The 16,696-nt window shown below is 35.0% G+C and overlaps 3 protein-coding genes and 1 long non-coding RNA gene across 4 annotated transcripts; 2 read left to right on the forward strand and 2 right to left on the reverse strand.

Moving 5' to 3' along the window:
• Positions 1-51: 51 nt before the first annotated feature.
• On the reverse strand, positions 52-566 carry LOC136778216 (uncharacterized). Its single transcript, XR_010823384.1, has 2 exons — positions 410-566; positions 52-285 (listed from the first exon to the last, which is right to left on the reverse strand). It is a non-coding gene; the product is annotated as an uncharacterized lncRNA (long non-coding RNA).
• An 887-nt stretch (positions 567-1,453) lies between these two features.
• PAN3 (Poly(A) specific ribonuclease subunit PAN3) lies at positions 1,454-4,672 on the forward strand. Its single transcript, XM_066734860.1, has 8 exons — positions 1,454-1,683; positions 1,761-2,015; positions 2,084-2,459; positions 2,539-2,655; positions 2,731-2,970; positions 3,058-3,340; positions 3,415-3,769; positions 3,835-4,672. The coding sequence occupies exons 1-8, from the start codon at positions 1,606-1,608 to the stop codon at positions 3,949-3,951; spliced, it is 1,821 nt and encodes a 606-aa protein (XP_066590957.1). The 5' UTR covers positions 1,454-1,605; the 3' UTR covers positions 3,952-4,672.
• Positions 4,673-5,015: 343 nt separating this feature from the next.
• Positions 5,016-12,801, forward strand: LOC136778478 (uncharacterized). Its single transcript, XM_066735334.1, has 6 exons — positions 5,016-5,263; positions 5,713-5,782; positions 7,723-7,859; positions 8,161-8,367; positions 9,412-9,570; positions 10,116-12,801. Exons 3-6 carry the CDS (start codon positions 7,724-7,726, stop codon positions 10,148-10,150), a joined length of 537 nt encoding a protein of 178 aa, XP_066591431.1. The 5' UTR covers positions 5,016-5,263; positions 5,713-5,782; position 7,723; the 3' UTR covers positions 10,151-12,801.
• Positions 12,715-14,919, reverse strand: LOC136778479 (uncharacterized). Its single transcript, XM_066735335.1, has 4 exons — positions 14,730-14,919; positions 13,384-13,545; positions 13,149-13,304; positions 12,715-13,074 (listed from the first exon to the last, which is right to left on the reverse strand). Exons 1-4 carry the CDS (start codon positions 14,784-14,786, stop codon positions 12,931-12,933), a joined length of 519 nt encoding a protein of 172 aa, XP_066591432.1. The 5' UTR covers positions 14,787-14,919; the 3' UTR covers positions 12,715-12,930.
• Between the last annotated feature and the right edge of the window lie 1,777 nt (positions 14,920-16,696).

Consider the following 16,696-nt stretch of genomic DNA (forward strand, 5'->3'; position numbering starts at 1 on the left):
TTTATCTATTTATTTTTTTCTTGATAAAATAGGATAAAAAGAAATTGAATCTTCAGAAGTAAAAATTTTATTATCTATAAGTAAACATTTTTTTTATTTGCAGCCTTGAATTTTTTATATCGAGATTTAATTAGATAATTACATGAATAAAGCCTTAACTTGTAACAGCATACATCTTATTTTTCTAATGGTGCATAATTGAGTAGCTTTTCAATAAGATCCACATGACCAAGCAACATTCTTCGGCAGCAATATCGTTTCAAACCCAAGGAATCAAGCGCATCACTAAAACAAATATTCATCAATTACAATGACATTCTACAGCAAGTAGCTTCTAAATAAAACCTTAATTATTTTTGAATTTCGAATTCTCCTTAAAAGTAAATTATTTTTAGGTTATGAATCTCACCCTTCTGTGTATTCCGCTTGCAGCAGGCCCAAATAAGCCTCCCACTTATTGCCAATAACTTTTCCACAAGTAAAACAGCGTACAGGAATGATCATTTTTTATTTTAAGAAAATATTTACAGACAAAAATCTTATGGACCTCTTCAATCTCTCAACGCGCCGAGATTTTCTCTTTACCCGGTTGTTTTGATTTTGCAATGTTAGAAACGGGTCTTAATTAAAGCGGAAGTGGCTAGTAGCGTGTGTAGCGACAGCGAAAAAGCTACATGAAAAGCGGCTTAAAGCTTAAGGCTTAAAATTTACTTGTAAAGTACCAACAACCAGCAAGCTCGGAGAAAGACAATTTTCCACTCAAATTTTTCAGAAACGTATATAAAATAAGGTCAGATTTACAGTTAGACGTAATACATTTTTTTTAGAATACCACCAGTGGTGTTGAAAACAATATGAGAATTTCTTCAATAGGATTTTTGGCCATTTTCTAATGGAGCGTCGCTGACAGATTTGGTTATGTTCAATCAGTGAGAAAAATTTTTCCATTTTCCCTCCACCCGTGACCCTTTGTCCTTCTAAAGGACGCTTCAAAGCAACGACGTAACGCATGAAAATAAGCGATTCTTGATAATTTTAGTTTTCAGTGTTTGTCGACAGACTAAGGTTAGATTTTGCGCGTCGTTCTGGCTTTTCATCTATTGTCAAAATCAGCTGCCATTGCTATACGCACTATCAGCACTACTGTATACTCTTCTTCTTTTTACTTCTTTTCTAAACCAACGTTTAGATATTTTTGGCCCCCCTACTGATTCTCTCTAATTTTCAGCCGCTCCTTTGGGATTTTCCCTCCGTTTCTTTGTCCCAACTGCGTTTTAAACTACGTTCAGTGTCATCGTTATTAATTTATCTCAACATTTGTTCAAATTCATTCTTAGTTGATACTTCTTCCTTTTTTATTTCGCTTTTCATTTCAATATTTTTAAAATACATGTTCTGTTTTGATAAACTTTTTCCAGTATACAGTGAAAAATAATCATATTATACAAATACAATATAAATTTCTAGAATCATTACGAAGGAATGTAAAAGAGCCAAGAATTTACTTAGTACTAGGCTGGTTGAATTCTTTGGTGGATTCCTAAAAGAAGGGAACAGTATCTTAGATTAAATGTGACAGCAGTAAATGCATTGTCCGAAAGAGAAATGGACCCAGCAATGTTTGTTGCTTATACACCGCAAACAAATGGAGTTCCACTGGAATCTAAACTTGCTACTTACATGGTAATATTTATGATTTTCATTTTAAACTTTATTAAAATGTAATGTAAACTAATGAATCTTTTATTCACTCTTCTTAGAATCGTCAGAGTCCTGGATCGACCTTAAACACAACAGCTGTAACAAAGCATTTGTCGAATTTGTCCCTAGACTCTCAGAAAAAGGTGACCGCTAGTCCAGAATTTGTGCCAGGAAGAGGATTAACTGGTAGTAATAGTAGTTCACCAAATCTCTTTAATAATTCTTATCATTCTCAAGAGAATGTAGGAGGTACCACCTATTTCTATTTGGGAAATGCCCCTACAGAGATTGTTGGTGAAGAGGACCCAGACAATGTATGAAAACTTATAATCTTTAATTCTCCAAATAAAGTTATAGTCAATAAATGTATTTTATAATTTAGATTGGGAATTTGGGAGCTGGCCAGGTAGGCTATGTCTACCCAGGAACACCGGCGCACTTACAGCCGATAAAACCCACCAAAACTTCATCTTCCAACAGCTCCTCTGCTCCATCTACTCCACCTCCACAGGCAGCTCCTGGCTTCTTTGTTAGTGAAAATCTAAGATTGGATATTTTACAAAAGAATGCTCTCACTCTGGCACAGCCTGATTTCATTCGATTTGCTGACTTGCCTAATGAAGTCGATAATTATCATGAGCTCTGTCCCCTGGAACCCATTCACAAGCCAGCTTCAACTGTTCTTGGTTATCAAACCTCCACTTATAAGGCAACTAATATCAAAAGTGGGACACGTTATTGCCTTCGACGTATTCATGGTAAAAACCCTTTCATCAATCTATCAAATAAGAGATAGAGAGAAAAAAAGAAATATCTAACAAACAAAATAAATGATAGATTTCAGGCTAGCCAATACAAAATGTATGGTCCTAGTTGATATGTGGAAAAGATTATCTCACACTAATCTGGTTCAACTGAGGGAAGTTTTCACTACCAAGGCTTTCGGTGACCATTGTTCGTAAAAAGAATATGCTTTAAAAAGGTCTGCTGCTGATGAATCATGGCTAATAAACGCAATTTACTTTACAGCCATGATTTTCGTGTATGATTACCATCCGGGCTCTGAGACGCTTCTGAACAAGCATTTCTCTGCGACAGAGCTCAATGGTTACACTGACCCTTTCTCCTCGGATCCTAACGCACCTCGGCCCTATAGTCACACGAAAAACACTATCCTCAGACAGCAGCACAGTAGTATGCTACCTGAAAGTTTGATTTGGAGTTATATTATTCAGTTAACTGCCGCTTTACGCGTTATACATGCTGCTGGTAATTTTACCAATATTACCATTGGATCTAATTGATTGAAATACTTAACAAAGAACTGGATTATGTATTAATTCAATATTATTTTAGGTTTGGCATACAGATGTTTAGATCCCACAAAGGTGTTGCTGACCTCGAGGACGCGACTGAGACTGAGTTGCGTGGCTATTCCAGATGTAGTTACTTTTGATGGAAATGCGGCTAATCCATTGTCTTTGATTCCTCATTATCAACAAGAAGATTTGATCGCTTTGGGAAAACTCGTGCTGGCGTTAGCCTGTCGTAGTCTCCTTGCTGTTCATCGAGACAACATGCAGGCATCCTTGGAGCTAGTCGCTCGCACGTACTCTACCGATCTTCGAAATCTCATCCTGTAAATACTAGAATGTTATTTAATTGCAAACTTTTATGGAGATCGTAGGGTTACTTAATGCTTTTTTGTCCCAGGTACCTACTGTCCAATCAAGCTCGGCGTAGTGTCACAGACTTGATGCCGATGATCGGCGCGCGATTTTACACTCAACTAGATGCGGCTCAATTGCGTTCGGACGTCCTTGAGAATGAGCTAGCGAAGGAGCTGGAGAACGGCCGGCTGTTTAAACTCCTTGTCAAGCTGGCAACTATCAATGAACGACCTGAACTCAATCTAGAACCAACTTGGGCTGAAACTGGTGACCGTTACATGCTCAAACTCTTCAGGGATTACGTTTTTCACCAGGTGACTGCTGATGGCAGGCCATGGTTGGATCTTGCACACGTTGTCTCTTGTTTGAACAAGCTGGATTCTGGTTCCCAGGACAAGGCATGTTGTCAATTCTTCAGTTTTGCTTTTTTATAACTGGTATTAAACTATTTATTCTTTTGTAGATTTGCTTGATGTCTCGAGACGAGCAAAGCGTGTTAGTGGTAAGTTATGCAGAGCTACGCCAATGTCTGGAGACTTCCTTCGGGGAGTTGGTGCAATCTGCGAAGGACGCCGCCTAGAAAACGTCGCGTGTCCTCTTCAAAAGCCCCAAATGTGATATCAACATTTAGCGGTACTATCGTTTTAACTTTGAGTGAGAAAATAAGAGAAAGTGAAGATGTAATAATGGAGAAGAATTATGGAGTAACGATAATGTAACAGTCCTCGATTACTTAATGGTAACGAATGCAGTGTTCGATCAGCAAATGATTCGCATCTCGATATATCAAAGCGGGAATTACGAATTGTATAATAATCCCCTTTTTGATGAAATAATTGATAATGAAATCATTGTTTTATTATAACCAATGATAAGATTTAATTGTCCTACGACAAGTAAATAGAATCAATCGTGATTCTTAATTAAGAGTGGCGTATACGTTTAAAGTTTTTGTCGCTTTCGTGTAAGCGATGAACAGAGAGGGGTGTTGTGTTAAGAGAATCTATCGCGCGCGAGTTGCAGTAAGATCTTAGTTTAAGACGCGTGATGAGAATCTATGGAAAGTTTTGTTCATGTATATTAAATGTCATACATGGAAAAGAATGAACTCACTGTGGACTCCGTTATGGTACTATGTTAAATGAAGCGAAATAAATAAAAATTGTACACAAAATAATTTGCAATGAAGTCGTATGAAAGTCTTACGACGGCCAAATGCAATCGGTGTATAGGATAGATATCCTTAGATCATAGGATACAGCTGGTAAGCATTAATTTTGAAATAAATGTTTATTTTTGAAAGCAAATCATTGTTTTTCATTTCCTTTCACTACCTCCTTTTCTGTTTAAATTTCTTTTATCGCAATTATGTAATTTTTTTAAAACGAATCTGGAGGAGTCGAAGTTGACTCGAAGTTTTCCAGAATTTTTTTTGACGATTTCTCAATTATTGGGCTATAATAATTGATATTTTGTTGTTTGTCCAGTCAGTGTTCTTCTTCAATCGAATTAAGAGGGAGGAAGTTGACGAGTGGCGCCACGAAGTGGTAGCTCTCGGGGGTCTTAAGGGCACGCGATGAAGAGCAGCAGAGAGATGGAGTGAGAGAAGAGGAGTGTATTAGGGGGAAAGGGGTCTCATGCACGCTGGTGGAGCCACAGCACAGCCAGCCACTAGCCAGTAGCCACTCGGTCCAGTCCAGCTGCCAGCAGCGGTTCTCGCCGTTCTCGGTTCGACCAAGTATCCAGTAATCCAGCATCCAGCTCCAGTCTGGTGTCTGGTAGTCTGGTCCAGTCGGCAGTCGCTCGAGAATCCTCGACAGTGATCCTTCGGTCTCAATTTTGTGCTAGCTCAAAAACGTTTTTCCTTGAGTGACAACAAGCGTCCGTACGCGGTACGTAAACTTTTTTCTTCCTCTCCATCTCTCCACATATATTTTTCCGTACATCAATCATTGTCAAAATACCTTCACTTTTGTTACTCATTAATCTTCTCACAATTTTTTTTCTCAACTATTCCACGTCCATTTTCCAGCGCTACCAAATTTCTCATCCCCCATAATTAATTGAACAAACTTTTGGGAGATTCTTTTATTAAACTATAGGCTTCATTAAATTGCAAAAGTATAGTCCTATGCTTGTTAAGTATACAAAAAAAATATTTTATTTTGTGTTATTTTTAATGATTATTTAATAATTCAATGAGAGCATCACATGAATTTTCCCGTTATCGTTGCGTTGTTCGAATGCATAGGAACTAGACAATTCTGAACAGGATTAGTATTTCGTTATCTAGACTGAGATAATGTTTTTGTCAACCTAGTGATACATTGTTTGGTGGTAGGTGGTGCAGGAAGAATTTAAGCGTCCAGCTGCCTGCCCCGGGACACAAAGTGCAGATCCCCTTCAATCAAGTATGTATTCTTCTTTTCTTCAATATCAATTTGTAAACAATTATAAGAAGAATCCTTATCCCATTTACCAGAGCAAATTTAAAGCATATATAAGCGCTCATCCCATACTCTTTATGGCTTTAAAATTTTATTCTAGTAAATCTTTTTTTTAATTGTTAAGTAAAAGATTCTATAAAAAAATAAATATTTATTTTTTGAAAAAGAACAATTGATTCAAATGAAATTTACCCGAGTAAAAATAGGTATAAAGATACGTATGGAATATTTATTCAGTTCTATAATGGTATAAAGATTCTATGGATTATTTTCATTCTCAATTGTTGCTTTTTGGAGCGGAAGGATTACAGAGTAGCTCGTTGCGTTTTCTCGACATTTTCTCGTGTCGTGTATGGCGTTCCATCGATTTTCCAGCTCTAAGACCCGCCCAAGCTCTATGTTTCGCGTTTTTAAAAAAATTAATTGAATTAATTGGGAGGAGGCACAAAATTCATGAAAAATTGAATCGTACGCTTTGCCCTCCATAAAAATTGGAAACGACTACAAATGAATCCGTAATGCTTGATTTAACCTTAGATCGTTTCAATTCTGATTGTTTCATTTGCAGATTTATTAACGATTCTGAGCTAATGATGAAGGATGAAGATCAATATTTTTGACTGTACGATTTCAGATTGACATAGTAAGAAGTGTCGGTCGAGAAGATTTTATGGCAGTATTACAAATCCATTGCAGAGCGAGGAATGTTTTGTCTCGAAGGGATTGAATTTCGTGGCCATTCGTAGAAGTGGATTTCTGCAGAAATTGATTGTTGTGGATCGTAGGAGCCTTTTACGGGGTTTACACAGCCAAGAACGGGATTCCTGGTACTAACCGGACTAAAAGCGGTCACTTTTTTTCGTGACGTGTCTATTCGTCGACGATCGATGGACGCGCAGCCTCCATTTCTCTCTTTCTCCGACCCTCACCTCACCCTGTTCTCTATCTTTATAATCAACCCTTTACCACCCCCTCACCCCTTTCCTTTTATCATAAGCACACGTACAGCAAATACATGCGAAAAATGCTTTTATAAAGTTAATAAAAACTCGTTAAATATTTTCAAAGGAGTTTCGCATAAATATCAATGTTGGTTGGTCTAATTTTATGCCAATTAAAACGATATTCCGCTTAAAAAGGGGAGGGTAAACAAAGAGGCGATGACGTCATCGGGGGGATAGGCGCGAAAAGGATTTAAAAATAGAACTGGGTGTAGGCATTCTCCAATTAACGCTACGCTGCTTTCTACGCGATATTGTCGGTGCAGTTAATAGTAAATATTTGTAAATTTCTGTTTCACGAACACCCCGTATAACGGGTGTGACCTTTCCAATGGGGAGTCAAGAGGCTCGACTCAGGTCAAATTACTATTGTTAGCAGGTTCCTCTGGCATGGGACCGTGCGGTTAAATTTACTTGCGCTGAATTGCACGAGGGAGAGCAGCAAAAAATGTCTGCACTTAAAATATCGTCAATGAAATCGCAGCTGCACGCCCAATCGCTTAACGTTATCGAGGCCCCGACTTGGTTTTACAAGTACCTAGAAAATTCGACGAGTACGAACACAACGAGTTTTTGTCGAATCCGTCGACCGTTGAGATGCAGCAAATGAATAGGCCTCATTATTCTTACTCTTCGTGCAAATTAATTACACTCGTTTTGCTAAATCAATTAATTAACATCACAGTTAGAGGGGTGGAGGTTAGGGACCCTTATCGTTCGCATTTGCGAAGGAGTGACGATTGTTTATCGCGGAAATACACACGAAGATTGGAATTTTCAGGTCAAGCAGAGATAATGTTAAACTAATAAAGGCACAAAATAAGCAAAGAAATAATATAATATGAGGCGAGAAAGAAAAAGTACGTTAAGTATATTGTTGATATTTTTTGTTATTTCGTGCAGGATGAAGCTGTGGTGGGGCTTGGCATTAATCGCGGTGGCGCTGACAATAATCTCGGTCGGTAATGCAGAGCCTGATTTGTGGGAAGAAGATGACAAAGAGGTTCTTGTACGGACCATTCGCGGTACCAAAGATAGAGGTAATATTAATTATTATTCATTTATAAATAAAATCCTGTAGGAAAAAAGACTTTATTGTTGGAATACGTATTTAAGAGAAGAGGTTATGTCCATCATGGCATTACACGTTCAATATCAGAAACGTAGCTGAAACGTTTCCGGATCTAATTTGACACGTTCGAACGTTTCAGAAACGTTTTTGACATTGTGTGTGCGTATGTGTGGGTATATGAACAGTCTTTGGAGAAGGGAAGGGGGAATAATTTGGGCATCCTTATCCTCAATTATCTTGTATTAACGTTCTTGGGTTTGTTAACGCAGCATCCGGTGGCAATGGTGGCACTGGCGTCGGAGGAGGTGGTGGAGGCGGTGGAGGTGGTGGAGGTGGTAGCAGCTCATGCAGATACGTAAAAGGTCAATGGTCAGAGTGCGACGCCAAGAGCAACACGAGGACACGCACCCTCAGTCTGAAAAAAGGCGACAAGACCTGTGAACAGACCAAAATCATCAAGAAGAAATGCAAGAAAGGTGAAGAGCATTTCTAAGGATCCGACGAGTTAAACACAGCTTACTTCAACCCCTCTATCGTTGTTATTCTTTCATCTGTTATTTTAAGCTGCCAAGTTTCTGACGGTTTGAGTAGGCAGGTCCCTAATTTGCCCAATGAAACGTGCCGTAAGGCCTCTAAGCTGCTGCCAACTGAGAGTCAAGAAAGGGGGGAAATCTCGGTTAAATTGCGCCTCTCGTGGCGAATTGAGACAAATGATTTTTATTTTCTCGGGGATTACCCTGATTTAGATCAATCTTCATGATCTTCCTTGAAAAATTGCACATCTACCGGGCTTATCAATCTCCTAATAGTGCGATATTTCTTTAGTAAGTACTGAGAATGTGCTGAGAGGATATCTAGATATACCAAGCAGATTCTGGAGTGTTTATCGATATCCATCAATCGAACTAATCTCGTTCTGCAGCTAAGCAATTACTTAAGAAGGGAAAAAGAAATGAATATTTATTGTTATAGGATAGCAAATTTCAAACTTTCATTATTCATCTATGGCTTCAAACTTCGTGTAGGCTTATGTTTCTTCTAAATTATTTTGTCTAGTTCAAATATAACACAATGTATCTATACAAACTACATTAAATAATAGTTATTAGTATTTCGAGGAAAAATTCAAAAGTACCTTAGTATTAAGCGTTTTCATCAATGTATCCTCTTAAAACAATAATGAAGTTGAGCATTCTTTTGAAGATAAAAATGCACTTAAGTAGAGAATTTCATGAAGAAAATCTAAGACGACCTTGAAATCGTTAAAGTGATTTAATCTCAATAAAAATTATCGATATATTATAGTTCACTTTCTGCCTATAATATTTATTCCACAAGATTAACTCTAGACTAATAATGCGCAAAGGTATTCTAACGAAAATAGTTATTGGGAAACCTTTTATATTAATTTTCACGTATGAGCAGTGCATACTTGGGTTTGAAAAAAATATAATTTTTTTAATATCAATGTAATATGTAACAAAAATTCTAATTATATGATTTTTGCTCTGAAATTGTAGCTTGCCGGTATGAGAAAGGCACGTGGAGTAACTGTGCAAACCAGCAGATGGTGAGAATCGATAATCTGAAGGCGAACAGTGACCAAACATGCGAGAAAACGCGCCAACTCACCAAGAGGTGTAAACCCGCTGAGACCAACACTAAAAAATCCACCAAAGGTTTATATTGATTTGAGAAAGACAGACTGAATGTAGCATGTTATGAGGAAACTAGCCAGTGCTGATATCAATTCTATAACAAATGGCGTCGATGGTGCGCAACTGATATCAATACTGGATAGTTATACTAAGTATGGAGCAGTGAGCCAAATATGGGGGACGTAAAATGTTAATCCATAAGCTGCATTAAGAGTTATGCATATGGGTGCATGCATATAAAGGATCAAATTCTAAAAAAAAATCCTTAGTAATATACCTTATACTTCAATGCTTCAATGCAACTCGGATCGCTACCATAGTAGGAACACGCTGTACAAACGAGAGAGTGTGTGTGTGTGCTTGCTATTTTTGTACACTTTAGCTCGCGCTTGATTAAAAGATTTTATAGTATATGTGCCGTGTGTATTATTTTGAGTATTAAAATGCAGCTAAGCAAATATAATATATTAGTAAAATCCCACATGGCAGGCACATTGGTCCACACACCATTCAATGCACGTTTAAATCCATTTATCAATATTTCTAATTGTTCTTTTATTTTGCAGCGGAGAGACAAAACAAAAAATCTAACAAGCAGTAAATCACATCCCTATCCACACCAACGAATTCTCGTCTTCTACTACTGATAGTCTATCATCCACTTCCAAATATTACTAGTACACGCGGGATACTCGCATTCGTTGACTAAATAAGAGAACAGAATACAAATACATTCAATTGGAGATTATTGCTAATTTTTTTCTACGGTGTATGGCATTGTTTATCGTCAAATTCATTCCAGGAAGAATAGAAGGAAATGAGAAGCCAATAAAATCCCTAATTATCCTAACATTTTCCAATTATAGTTGGACCTGTATAACATAAATGAATCTTTGAATCGTTAGATGTAGAGATCGTTTAGAAAGTCTTTTAGAGGGTAGAAAAAAACAAGCTAGCCGTAGGTTTACTCCGCGAATCAATAATCTATTAAAAAATAGACTCCAACTTGAATTTTTATTGCAAGTTCTTTGGCTAAGAAGTTTTTATTAACAATACACATATAAATATAGAAATAAAGACAAATGAATAATGCCTGAGAGATTAGTATTTTCCTAAGTTTCTGAAGCTTCACAATCTTACGTGAAACTATATAGTTTATAAGAGTTTTAAATTTATTGATTATATTAATAATAATAATAATAATAGTGTAATCTTTTCCCATTTTATTTCTTGTAGTAAGATTTATGATTATCATCACAACTTGAGAGTATGAATTTTATTAGTATACGATGCATGGGCATTTGAACTCATTATTGTCTTTGGAGAAGATAAATGAATAATCCTTTTGCGCTCTAAGCAGTTTATAATATATAGTACAGTTTATTAAACAAATCAAAAATGTAGAAATACAAATAGAATCCATATGAGCACGGGAATCAAATTAATGATAAATTTTTCGTCATGGTTGGCAGTCTAAGATATAAAAGTGAACTTTTGAAGAACCTGAAGAGATATCAATCCAATCAATTAAATAAAAAACAAAACTATGAAAGATTGTTTCTTTAGTTTTTTCAATGGTGGCACTGACTGAAAAACTATCGAAGCAAAATAGAAATCAAACTTTTTCAATAATTATAAAAACAAAAGTTTTGAAAACTCAGATTTTTACTGAAAACAATACATATACATCTTTTGGTACTGGATGAATCAAATTAACTGCAGGTACAAATTGCTCCCTATAATCAAAAAGAAAAGAAATACAAATCAAATTGCGGTACCAAAAGCTGTAAAATCTTGTCATACCATATCACCCTGTAAAGGAAGAGGATGGAAAAGAAGACTAAGCAAAAGGAGAAAATCAAAATACTGCATTAAGGAAACAAATCAAAATGAGACTCGCTCAGGATGATCCCGAGTGAAAGTCGTCAAAATCCATAAAACTAAACGCTTTATATTAGGAAAAATTGTTCTTAGGACAAGATTGTAAGAAAATTTGAAACAGTGCCATATTAGATTTTCTATCCTCAGAATTTTAAAAGGGCTCTACTCTACCACGTAAAGCTAAGTCTAATGAATAGATTAAGGCAAGTAATTGCGTTCAGTGTGCTCTTCTAATTGTCTAATTGAAATTCCAGTAAAGCCATAGGAATCTTGCCAGAGGGAAAGAACTATCGAGCACTTTTGAACTAAAAGTGAATGGTCGTCATGATTATATAACCTTGAAGATTCGTTTTTCGTTCATCGTCACAGTGCTCAATGCTTTTTTCCAAACGTCTTCCATGCTTTGTGTGTGTAAGAGTTCAGGTACAGTCCTCTTTGCTACGCTAGGAATGTGAAATAGTATAGGATATTTCGTACAATAAATAATTAGACACTGATCTTGCTGTAAAGGTATAAGCTGCGCGTAAGAAGGGCTCATCGAATTAAAGCTGAATTGAAAGATTCACTGACAATTGCTATTGAAGAATTCGATAAGCTTTCTGTCACTGTTGCAGATATTCTATTACAATTAGCCCTTTTAATCCTTCTAGGAACATCAAAGCCATCAGGGGTTTCATAAATTTTATAGTGGAATGAATAAAAAAAAAAAGATGCAAAACTCGTAATTTTTTATCCATTTTCTGGATTTTCCGAAAGTGATGATTTTTCTTAGAGAAAGATCTTTGGATTGTGTATTTTTCTATTGAACCTTTGCTGTTTTCTAGCATTGTTTTTTCTACATGTATGAGATTTAATCGTGGTAAGGGAAAAAAAATTGGCTTTGGTAGTTCCCCAATTTTAATCTTCGTCAATGTTTCACTTTTCTAGTTATGAATAATTCCAAAGAAGACTAAGTAAGCAATGTGGATATGAACAATGATGTCGTACAACCCTAATTAGCGATTCTAGAGAGAAGTAATCATATAGCTGCCCACGCCCTATTGGATTTGTACGCGATAATTGATGACGTGATAGCTTTAAGGTCATTAACCGACGTTAATTAGTTGATTGATCCAATGATGAGAAATTGTAGTCTCCACACCAATCAACTCTCGCTTTCTGTTCGTTCTTCCACTGTTCATCATTAATTCTTGATGTTGACAGAATCAATGTTTTTGTTTTATTGAAAATTATAACGAGAATTGTAACATTGTATCTCTGCTCTCGTACTAAACACTTGTGTAATATTATTATCATTATTATTATTATTAAATAATGCCATTACACGTGTAACGAAATCCGATGTTCTCAATAAAATCAATATTATATATATTCAGTATTGTTGTAACAGAAGCATTGAATCGTTCTTGATTAAACATAAGCGGTGGATTATCTATTTGCAAAAGAGAGTGCACTTTACAGTATGATATAGCAAATTATCGAGGAATAATAATAGAACACTTAAAGCACCGAGAGTTTGATATTCATTTCAGAGATAAGAGTATCACCCGTGGTCATCTTAAAGCCGATTAAATATTTTCCAGCTGGAAAGGTGTCTGGAAACTCATCAAGAGGAAGCTTGAAATCCTCGTTGGAGTATGTACCCTATGGAGCAGAAATCAATTTCATAAATATTATTGAAATCGTAGGGTAAAGAAAAATGTAGGAAACATCCTTACCGGCGTAGGTGGACAATCATCTGGATCGAAACCTATGTCTACAATTATATCACCTATGATTGGTTGATCGATCAAATCGCATATTTTATCGAGTATATCTATTCCAACAGGTTCTTTGTATTCTCCCATTGAAAATTTGAACACGTAAATGTGACCCTGAAATCCAGATATGCGTTATTTCCCCGTTTTACGCATTTTCATTTTTTACCTATATCTTTTGGAGGTTATGGCGCACCATTGTATCCTCTGGAAACGGCTCGATGATGGCCATATTGGTCGATAAGCTACTAGTACCATCGTCGTTGTAATTTGTACTTATGTAAGTGTCAGACAAGTCAAAATACTTCTTATTGAGTTCTTTTATTTGAGCATCGTCAATCTGCAATTCTAGATCGGCCTGTTGAGAAATTATATTTTTTATGATAATTTTAAGGTTATTATAAGCAGGAGTGCCGCGACGACAAGACTACTTTATTACTCCTTACCAACAATTATTGTTTAATTCAACCAAAATGATTAAATGTAATTGTTTATATCTATAAGGTAAAACCAAATATCTGGTATACAGAATTCCTTTATCCATTGTATTTAGATAAAATACTTCCAATTCAATTATTGTATAGTTTACAAATCTCTACAGAAGGTGTATTTTGATATTTTAATAGACAAATAAGAAGTTCCTTGTCAAATTATGAATATAATTGTTGTATTACACTATCTTATTCCAGAGTAAAAGCAAGTAATTTTTATTGGAAATATTTTTTTATATATAACAACTTTTGAAGTTATTTAAAGGATAATGATACAAGAAGAAAGGCTTCTGATGCAATAGTGCGCTTTTCTAACTTGACGCCTTTATTGTTTTTTAGAGAGTATGCACAAATTATGTTTTCTATGCGAAGTTTACAAATTTTGATAGTCGGTAATTTAAATATTGATTCCTTAAATATAATTAAAGTAAAAAATCTCATACAATTTTTATCTACACAGCGTACCATTTCTTAATTATTTTATTTTTCAATAAAACTATAATAATGTGCTACTTCAGCGATAAGAGCTATAAGGGGAAGTTTGACGGATGCATTAACGTAATCCCTCATATTGACATTACAGAACGAAATTGAAAAACGCGTGTCAATGACTTTAACATTATTCAACGATCAATTGAAGACTCATTATACTTAAAATTTTTAAAAATCCTAAAAAGATTGTTTTTGAAATTGCTTTTGTCGGTCTTTTTAAAATTTGACCGATGTACAGAAATAATAGCTTGGGACGTTCCCGAAGCCATTGTATGAGCTGAAAATTGGTCTTCAAATGCCGCCATAATCTTATCCGGAAACTTTTCAATTTAAAAGAAGCTTGAGAGAACATCTCCTTAAAATGTACTTGTTTATAAAATCTGACTATGAATAACGCACTAAATATACAATGAACCAGAATAAACATCTTGTGTAATACAAATTTTGGGACACCTTGTGTACATATGTATATATATATATATATATATGTCGATTTTACATTTTGCGATAACAAAAATTGTTTTCGATATTTACAGAATTTCGGACTCGACAAACTTACCCGTACACACAGGACCATCAAGAAGAAATAGATGCACAAAGAAATCAAATTCTTCATGGTTTATTTTTTGCGGAGACTTCAGCTCAAGTGCCTGAAATAGTTCATAACTCTACTGACGTGAAAATCATAAAAAAAATACTTTTATCATCGTAATAATAAAATATCATCACGCGAGTCTTTCCTTTATCGGAACGATCGATCTCGATGATTAATTAATTACACCATTTCCGTTTCCGGACTATCCGTTACGTCTAGTCTAATGGTAAATTACATTTCTACTCTTCTCATTGTTTGACAATAATGCATCTTGAAATTTCGTTGATTGTGCAAATTGTATATAAAGAAAGATCTATCCATTGATATTTGATGGGCGTTTTTAAAAGAAAAATTTTTTATTCTATTGAACTTTCTGAAACTTAATGATTACAAGTGTTTTCTCACTCACAATATGGATATACAGGTTATGTAATTTAAGAATGTAACTTTGAAATGTTTAGAAAAGAGGATGTGACTTTGTGATAAAAGTTTCAATCAATTTTTTTCCAATATTTCTTAGTTTTGAAGTAATTTTAAATTGCAACTTATTAGGTAACTGGATAAATAACAATAATACGAAAAAAATTAATTATTATTTTTTTTGCCTATTACTATATTCACATAAAAAATATTATATGCGATTATGCTGTTTTTAATATTGTTAATATTTAATTAGTTTTGCAATAATTTTAGAGGCTATCGACCTAACGAATTTACATCCCAATGAATTTTTATGCAACTTGAAAAATAATTGCAATTTGAAAAATATTGATTCAACATTTTTTACTACTATTATATCTACAAAAACTCTTATAGAGTTTGTAATATTATTGAGTTGCATAACAATTTATACAGTCTCTCTTGGTCTAAACATTATTATATAATAACTAGGAAAATATTAATAATATTGTGAAACTGTATAAGATTTTTCTTCTTAGAATTAGTCCTTCTATTTAGGGTTGTGGACTTGACATTCTTAAATCAGCTATCGTGTATACCTCGAATTTAACAGGAGTCAGTGTATACCGACATTACCTAGGGAAGACCCATTTCGCATGCAACGTTCTCATTTGTTGACGGTTTGTAAAGTTGTTGAATGTTTTTGAGAGTGCCAGAAGATTATTTACTGAAATACATTGAACAAATTAACAAAAAAAGAAAAAAAATTGTTTAAATAAATATATTAACATTATTGAAACAACAGATAATTTGCAAAATTGCCCAACGCACTTCAGTAAATAATGTTTATGAGTTTCCAAAAAGTCCAAAGAAATGCAAATCCGTCAAGAAATGATTATGATGCTTGAGAGAAACCAATAATAAAAGAATTTTGTGTTGGCGACTAGTGTAAACAGAGTGGCGATTAGGGCGAGTATAGATGCCGGTGATAATGTGCTAGACTGCTGACCTTCAGTTTTCTGACTCTATCCCTGTAGCTAGGTCAAACTATAGGTAATTTTCTGTCATTTGCATTTTAACGTATACAATATATTGTAACAATTGTAACAATGAGAAATTCGTGTTAATTTATTGCTCCTTGATACAAAAATTGGATACATCTTGTCAATATAAATATTGACGATACCAAGGACATTATCAAATTCTTCATCAAATTTTTGTCCCATTTACAGTACAATATGTTTAGAAATGTTTTATTACAAAAATTACAAAATTATAAATACTAAAGTGTAAAAAAAGAAAATTAATATCACGACCAAAAATCGGATGTGCAGCTGCAAAAAATTTATCATCATCAGTATTTACTGATGAACAATATACAGGGTGTTTTTCTAACGGCGGCATATGTATATGAGGCTTGCTTGACTTGAATTGTTACATCGGCCCTAGCGCTGATTGGTCAATATTGCGTGTTTCGGCCATTAATCTTGCGCCAGGCGAGGGGAAGTAGGAATTAGAGGGGTGAAGGGATA

This window comes from Prorops nasuta, unplaced genomic scaffold, assembly GCF_024137725.1.
Source record: "Prorops nasuta isolate Cenicafe-Biocafe unplaced genomic scaffold, Cenicafe_Pnas_1.2 PNAS00014, whole genome shotgun sequence".
NCBI lineage: Eukaryota > Metazoa > Arthropoda > Insecta > Hymenoptera > Bethylidae > Prorops > Prorops nasuta.